General features: G+C 37.0%; 1 protein-coding gene across 1 annotated transcript; it reads right to left on the reverse strand.

The window, feature by feature from the left end:
• Positions 1-1135: 1135 nt before the first annotated feature.
• pla2g10 (phospholipase A2 group X) lies at positions 1136-4204 on the reverse strand. Its single transcript, XM_026163671.2, has 4 exons — positions 4048-4204; positions 3355-3523; positions 2569-2675; positions 1136-1309 (listed from the first exon to the last, which is right to left on the reverse strand). Exons 1-4 carry the CDS (start codon positions 4082-4084, stop codon positions 1161-1163), a joined length of 462 nt encoding a protein of 153 aa, XP_026019456.1. The 5' UTR covers positions 4085-4204; the 3' UTR covers positions 1136-1160.
• Between the last annotated feature and the right edge of the window lie 4426 nt (positions 4205-8630).

An 8630-nucleotide genomic window follows, 5' to 3' on the forward strand; every position in this document is an offset into this window, starting at 1 on the left:
AGTGACATGTTACTGATCATTATGAAGCACTAACAAGAGCTTTGTTTGGATGTGTAAAGATGCCTGCATAGCTGTGGATGTGGCTCCATCTACAGGTGAATATCAAATGTGTCAGTGTATTTACATATAGCCTCCTGTTATGAAGAGGGCTGAAGATGTAAAAAAAAAAAAAAAGTTTCTTTATTTCAGCGACTAAAGGAAACCATTGAAGAAACAATAAGATTCTGCAAGCAAAGTTTCCTAATGGCAACCCAGACAAAATCACCTGAGATCACCTTTAACCCTTATGAAAAGAAAAATTTAAAATTAAATATGTAAATCTTTTAATCAGTAACCTGTGTGGTATGCAGATGTGTGTACTTGTGGTAGGTACATTAATTAAGAAATAAAGCACGCAATATTCTAACAATCTCAAATTAGCTGGAGGAGAGAAATAAAAAGACTGAGTCACTATATACCTTAGATGAACAATCAAATCACAGACCAAATATTGCCGCAGCTGAGTCATTCTCCTAACCGCGAATCCAGGAAGTGGATATAGAGGCTTCAGGCCGTTGCACATGCAAAATCATTTGGTAGCTATTTAGGGATTATGAGGTAATCTGTACACATCATAGGAAAACACATGCAACTGTGACCATATTTTAAAACCTTAAAAGGAAGTAAACATGCAAGAGGTTTCAATTTTTTTTTTCAGTAATAAATACAAAAATAAAATTTGGCGCTGCTGCTGTGACTTTTCCCTCACTGGCTTTGGAAAAAAGTGGAGGAAGTCGTGTCAGAGCAGATTTTAAATATAAAGAAAACAACCCTCACCATTAGCTCAAGTGTGGGGAGTTTTTTTTTTTTAACTCCAGTAAATGAAATCCAGTCAAAAACACACCCAAAGCATAGAGTCAGCTTCACTGTTATGAAGCAGGCACTCCACTTCACAGTTCAGTAACACATGCTAGCCAATAAAAGTACTATTGTTAGGTCTGAGTATTTGATTGTTCCCTCTATTTGACTCGAGAAAGAAAATAGGTGGTGTTCATTTACTGTAATACGTTTTGTGTTTTTTATTAAAACAATTTCTGCAAAAGCAGAGTGACTGACTTACTGTAACGCTGCGTATATTGAAAGAAAAGGCACATAAGACACATAAAGATGTATTTATTGTGTCAGTAAATATTGCATGTAGGATGCTCATGGCCACATAGAAAATCTGGCCATAGTGCATATTTCCGAATGAAAGGTGCTTTTCTCAAACATTTGGCAGCATCTCTGTCACACTTGCACAGCAGCTTTTCGCATTGGTCCTTCAAATTATCTGCAATGAAGAACAGGATTTTCACTCATTTTCAGTCAATTTTTCATTAACATTGTGAATCTCTTTTTACGTTTGCTGTTTCATAGCTACGTATACAAACATTTGGAGAACTCCAGCTATATTTTTGTTTCATTTTTAGCAGTTTGTCTATAATTAGAGAAGTTCAGTAACCAGTTATAAATACCATTTGGGTCATGTTTAAACCTAATAATGTACAGTGCTTAATAAATTTAGCAGACCAACACTCGAAGTAAGGTTTATGACACAGCTGACCTAAATTAACACTCTTGGTAATCACCAAAATCATTTTTTATATATTTCTGTCATGGTTAATCTGCCAGTAAGTGCAAGTTCTTTAGTCAAAACTAGATTTTTTATGTGAAAATATAATTATTGCTGTTATCCACGAAATTCCAAGTTTACTGTTATACAAAAACCATGTTATTATTTTTTGATTCAGATGCCAAATTACAGTTATTTCTAAACAGAAAAAAATTTAGTGAATGAATAATATGCTTGATTCATTTCTGACCTCTAGGAGAAACCCAGTGTGCTAGGTATAAAAACATGAATTCAGTTTCCTATTTGCCTAATAAAAAACAAAACAATTTTAAGATAAGACAGGATTTTGACAGATTTCTAAAATATTTGTTTTGTCTTGTTTTTTTTTTTGGGGGGGGGGGGGGGGGGGTTTGACAGCTGGTCTTTTTGATAAGCAAATACTGTGCTTTATGCCATTAAGATATCCTGGATAAATCCTTCTTTTCTCCAATCAACTGTCTTCTTATTTGCTTTCTGTGTTTCACTATGGGAAAGCATGAGCAGCCTCATCCTTTCTGTGGCATAAACATGAAGGTGCAGGTGCCCACATGGCAGTTAAGCTGATTATAAGAGTGAGTGATCAAGGGCGATGACCATCTGACCACCAATTTCAAAATAAAATGAATAAATAACAGCGCTGCAATGTCAGTAATGGTCTCCGCTGGGGCATTCCTTTCAAAATTGTGTGCTTCTGCCACTGTTTGTCAGTAAGATTACACTAAAGCTATCTGTCTGCCTTTTGTGAATCCATCTAGGAGACATTGAGGGGTAGCAAAGGAAGATTTTATATTGGTACTGATCTCAATCTCAGTACAATTGGACTTAGTGAAGAACATCCTAAAATTCAAAGCCATGGAATTAATAAGAGCATCAGCTGTTTTAACTTTAAATCATGGATCGCAAAAAGAAAAACAAAAGAATGATAGAAATCGCAATACCACACTCAGCTGTCTTGTCCTCACAGGTCCACCGATACTGACTCAATTTTGTATAGCAGCCAAGACGTTCTGCATCTCCATAACAGCAATCATGTCTGTGGCAGCACCTGCACACAGACAGATTAACAACATGATAAATCCATTATTTTGAAAACTGAACTCGGCCCGATCTCAATCTAGGAAAGGCAGGGTAAAGAAAACAGTAGGTGGGTGGTTGCAAGGCTGTGGTTTAAATCACACCAGGACTATTTAAAAGGCAGGGCAGGATCACCACATGAGTTTTCACAACAGATAGTTAGGAGTTAACTGGCTTGAGGGGGTGAGATGTCTTGTGGTTAAGAAGGAAAAGAAGGAGACGGTAATTAGGATTTGGGTGTGGAATTTTTGGAGTAAGTATTGGACCGTGTGAGTCTGCTGAATTTACACAGCATTCCCTCCTTCCATCCCGTCGCACTGCATTTGTGGTTCACTCGACTCATTCAGAAGCGGAAACTATGCGTACACATCAGGATGTGGATAGACTGGGAAGAACCAACGGCATTTAGGAGGAGAAAATAATATGTACACATTATTTCCTCCTCCTGCGACGAAAGGCTAAACTTGACCTAAGTACTTGGAAGGATATTTTTTGCGAAGTGTAATGCCTAGGTTGGTTATATATAGTGTCAGCTGACTGTTTACATTTTGGAGTGCGCTATCTTCAGGTGACCAGATATACTATCCTCACCAATTTGTATTTTCTTCTGTCAGGTTCTTAAGGGAATGTGATAATAAATGCTGCCTCACCAGTCTGCCCTGTCCTTGGGCCAGCCTTGGCCGCCCAGACCACAGTAGCATCCGTACACCATATAAGCCAAAGCAGATCTCCCGGTGCTGCATTTGATTGCTCCTGCCAACTCAAGTAACCCTCGCTTTGTCCGCTGCGATCTGCGTGTTGCCGCAGAGGCCACAGTCACTGCAAAGAGACACAAACAACACAAGAGAAGGAAAGAAGTTATCTCTCTGTCCCTACACCGGTCCATGTACTATATATGCTTTAGTGATTTGGTATGCAACACAATCTTGATAAAATTATACATTAAAGAGTTGCAAAGACGTTTGTGCTGCTATTTGCTGGCTTTATATTGTAAAATGTATCTGCAAATTGGATTTAGGATATAAGAAACTTTCTGTAGCTGGAATTGAAATGTTCAGATGTCCGTTGCAATAGGTAACAGTACTCAGAGGACTGACTTTCCTGTTACTCTCCCTGAACACCATACCTAAGGCTTAAAATCACAGACAAGCACATACTATTTTACAGCAAAATCAACACAATTTGCTCCATTTCAAGTGCTCACTGAATCACTGTTCTTGTGTAAACACAGGTAGTTTTCCCCTCAAACATGCACTGACTACCTCTTGAAATAACTTCTTAAGCGTGTAGTTTTCACTATGCTTCCCTGTGGAGCTCTCTTTTAAAGTAAATAATCACCTTACCAGATAGCAGGAGAAGTATCCGATAAAATACTGCCATGGCATGCAACAGGTAGTTAAAAATCTCATCTGTAAGTGCTCTTCACTTCCACCCTCTGAGTGTAACATTGAAAGGAGTGGAGAGCTTTTTATAGACGCTGTTTGAATAATCTCCTGAGCGTAACTATTGGCTGGAGGCTAATCCAGTGTTTGTGAACTCCACACTGTATATAAATGCCACTTGTTTTGCACATATTCAACTCTGTATATTTTATATATTTTATTATTATTATTATTATTATTATTATTTTATTTTATTTTTTTACTATTTAATTTGTAAAAATGTGTACACACACACACACACACACACACACACACGTAGGAAAATATTTAGTATACACATCCAGAAATGCATACACTATTATATATTGTACATATATTTATTAGTTTCAGGTTGGCCATTCTTGTATTTTGCTCGTTTGTGTTGTTGTGTTTGCACATCTCTGTTGCTTGTGGGGCTCGCACACAAGAATTTCACTCGCATGTGCTGTGCCAGTGTACCTGCACATGTGATGTGACAATAAAAAGTGATTTGATTTGAATCTATGCTCCCCCTAGTGCTTTATTGAAGTTGGATCAATGTTTGTGTTTTTCTTTCGTTTTAGCATTAACACTGCAATATTGAGAAAACAAAATGTTCTGTTTTTAGATTTTCTAGAGGTGTAAGATGAGTCGAAGTTTTATGGAAAGACACATATTATTGTTATTATCGTTATTATAAGAATTTTAAACATAGAAAAAAAGATTTTCAGCTTTTTTGGGGGGTTGACAGTGACATATAATCATTATTACATTCCCCTCCTTTGCCTTTGGAAAGCAATACCACCTACCCACTCAGAACATAGGGAGCATCAGGGGCTGCTAGGTGGGAAAGGTTTTAAGTCTACCGTAATATGTTAGCACTCGATCTCAGACAAAGAAAAACTTGTCCCTAGACCCTCTGAAAGGGTTTTTTTTTTCTAATTGGATGAATTGCATCCACAAACCAAACCAAACCAAAGCAGTAATGTGTTATAAAAGCAATGATGTTTTTATGTCTTTTTTCCCTGTTCCCTCTTTTTCCCTCTTGTCAAATGTCTTCTATCTGTAATAACAAATATGGCCGTTACTGCACTGGGTTGGATAGTGATGTTAAGTGCTTCTGACAGTGTTTTAAAAATCTTAGACCAGTATGTTATTAAAGCTGGGCATGACCAAAACATGTGGGTCAAGTGTTCTGACACCTGTTGTAACTTGCATATCTTACTCACTTCGCCGAAGTGAGTGTGATGTAAGATTTTGAACTGTCTTATACTTCATTTGGCACAGGAAGAGCTGTAATTCGGGCATTATAGAGCACTATTTTCAGCTTTTTAAATGTTCTGTCTCCATACAATAGTAAATAAAAACTAATAAAATATTTGTTCTTGGAGAATAAAAGTATGTCTTAGATCAGCTCCAGCACTCCCAACCCACTGAACCTACATGTTCCAAATGAGTTCAAACTTTTTAAACTTAAACAGTCATTTCAATACTATTGAAGAGTCATTGTATAGTCCACTCATACTTATGCATTTGTGTTAGTATTTGTAAGCTAAACCTGGACATTTTGGCCATTTTCCATAATTTCAATATTTTTCCTGAACAATTCGAGTTTTTGTTGCCAGATGATCTACCAATGTATAATAGGATCATTATCCAATCATTTTCTATTTTCAGCTGGCTATTTTATATGTATTGTTTGGAGTTATTCAGCTAATTGTTTTCTATTTATTTATTGCTTTTAGATCAATTTTACACTGCCACAATCTTCCTGTCCACTGGTGACTCATTTTTCTTTTTAATCAACTTGTGCTTTACAGTACATTTCTAATGTTTTTCTGATTCAGCCATAACAAAAAAGAAAGAAAGAAAGAAAAGAAAAGAAAATCCCCCCTTAGCTGTTAACACACCTGACCTGCAAACTGCTAAAACCTCTGCCTTTTCTTAACAGTGTTCACACTTGGTGGTGATCAGTTATTAAGTGCATTTGATTAGCAGCACCTGGCTGCTATTTCGCCTCCTAATTCTTATGGAAGGGTGTACTTAGTTTTTCACACATTACTTCTGCATTTTGGCTCAGTTTTTGCTCAATAAATAACGATTTTGTGTAATGAGTCATGTTTTGTAGTTTCCTAATTTTAAGGACCCAGTTATTTTTATTTAATCCTGACATGTAAAAATGTAGAACTGAAAGAGGGTGTGCTTTCTTTTTACTATGACACTATCTGTTTTATTTTTTTAAACGCCACACAATTGCAACTTTTCAACTATCCCTTGGAAGCTACAAAAGCACCATCTAAGTTACAATTACCCTTGGCTGAGAATCACCGTCTTAAGGTATAGAAGCTTTCAAACAGCACATCATTATTCATACGTCTCCACTTCTTCACAACAATTGCAACCAGACAAGCTAATTACGGTCATTAAACCCTAATAATATACCTTTTCTTCCTTAATTATAAAGAGATGTGCTCATGTGTCTCATCTGTCACTCTTCTTTTTCTAAATAAACAATTCAGTGAGGAGAACAGAAGAGGCTTTCACTGCTTAAAACTCTCAGCATATATTGCAGCTATCATTATTGTCTGTTTGATTTACAGAGCAGCACTTCAAGTGTCTAACTTCTGAAACTGTTTCAATGACAAATTTCAAGCCCGATTTGAAAATGGCACTGTGTTGTATCACTGCTTCTCATCTTTTTTATTATGTTTTTCTGAGAGTATTTTTCCAGATCTGTCACACTTGACTCTGTCGTCATCAATAATGTGCCAATGTCAGGGAAGCTAAATCATAAAAAGGATAGCTAAGACATACAGTATTCTTCACTTCTTTTGTGATTCGGCTCCTCGGGGATGCTTCTGCACAATATGAGATAAGCGCCTCCTCCTGGCAGTTATTACACCTGGCAGACTGCTTCCTGAGGCACACATCCTTCAGTTCTTGTTTATCCGATCAGCCTTATCTCAACGTAGCCATTGCCACAAAATATCCAGCCAGCAGTAGGATCCCATCAGGCTCAATGCACACTGCTGAAGATGTTAATGTTAAACATGAGCAAACTACAAATGTAAAATGAGTCAAATAGCACTAAGCACAATGGTGACATTCAGTGTGTTGCTTCTTCTTCTTTCTTTCTTTCTTTTTTTTTTTTTATCATAAAACTCCCTAAAACTGGAAGCAATACTAATACATGAACAGCATTTCATCCTGGTTCAGACATTACAGTTTACCCAGTTAGGACAAACCTGGGTTTGTTTGATGAATGACTAGATGTTACTGTGAGTTACTAAACTGGTGTTATAATGAATTTGACATTTTAGTCATCATTTAGAAACTGCAGAAAGATGAAGGCACTTTTGAAGGTTTCCATGGTACCAGAGGATTACTGGCTTTTTACTGTTATTTAACAAAGAAAATGTCTTAAATGTTAAATATTTAAATGTGCGCTGTCTGCCCTGCTGACAACCTGTGGTCAAAATTTCCTGAATTCTCCAACTGAGTTTGGAAGGGAAAAAGAAGCAAATAACAGGTTGTGTGCTTGCTCAAAAAGATCTGTGCAGCTATGTCTTTTTTTTTTTTTTAATCAACCAACACTTAATATATACACACTAAAACCACTTTATGTCCTTATCACACACACTTTATGTGTGTGTATATATATATATATATATATATATATATATATATATACACACACACACACACACACACACACACACACACACACACACACACACACACACACACACATATTGGTGTACTACTTGTGGTCAAAACTTCCTGAATTTCCTGTATATATTATCACATCCTCTTCCTTTACAAAAACAGAATAATTAGTGTGTTGTGCAGACTTTGTTAGTAAAGTAACTTCGAGCTTGGTTTGTTTATAAGTGTGAAGCTCAATGTGAAGCAGTGGACCACTAGTAGTTATTTTTTCTTTTTTTCATTTACAGTGGAGTAACATATTTTTTAAACTGCTTTTTAGTCTTCTTCTTCTTCTTTGAAGTTGTTCCCATCCTATCCCTAATGTCCTCCTCTGTTACACCAATCATCTACATGTCTTCTTTTACCACTTCCATGAATCTCTGTGCTTATCTTCTTTTCCTCCTGCCTGGCAGCTCCATATACAATGTCCTTTGTTCAATATATAACCACCATCCCTCCACTCCACATGTCCAGAGTACCCCAACCTTGCCTCTCCAACTTTGTCTCCAAATCACTCAACTTGAGCTGTTTGCAGGTTGCTCCGAGAAAAAGTGAACCTTATTTTACCTCTATCACATGAAAGTCTCTTATGGGCTCCTCCCTCTAGTTTTTGAGCCACACTTCTATTTTTAAATGCTCTGTGTGCTGATAAATTCAAGGAGGAAACGCGCTGTCAAAGAAAGATTTGCACAAGGGTTGATGGAGAGGAGCTGTGGATGCCTCGGGCTCAGCGGTCTGAAATGTTGTGCTTTGTAGATTGTAAGGAGATTGAAAGTGGGTGCCTTGCCAATGTATATGCATTAGAGAGAGTCTGAAGTACT

Source organism: Astatotilapia calliptera, chromosome 4 (genome assembly GCF_964374335.1).
Source record: "Astatotilapia calliptera chromosome 4, fAstCal68.1, whole genome shotgun sequence".
NCBI classification, from domain to species: domain Eukaryota; kingdom Metazoa; phylum Chordata; class Actinopteri; order Cichliformes; family Cichlidae; genus Astatotilapia; species Astatotilapia calliptera.

Excerpts from the sequence above, each read along its gene's own strand:
- pla2g10 (XM_026163671.2), bottom strand. The coding sequence starts at position 4,084 with ATGGCAGTATTTTATCGGATACTTCTCCTGCTATCTG. Across the intron at positions 3,524-4,047 it reads GATACTTCTCCTGCTATCTG|TGACTGTGGCCTCTGCGGCA; the intron begins GTAAGGTGATTA and ends GTCTCTTTGCAG. Across the intron at positions 2,676-3,354 it reads CCCAAGGACAGGGCAGACTG|GTGCTGCCACAGACATGATT; the intron begins GTGAGGCAGCAT and ends GTCTGTGTGCAG.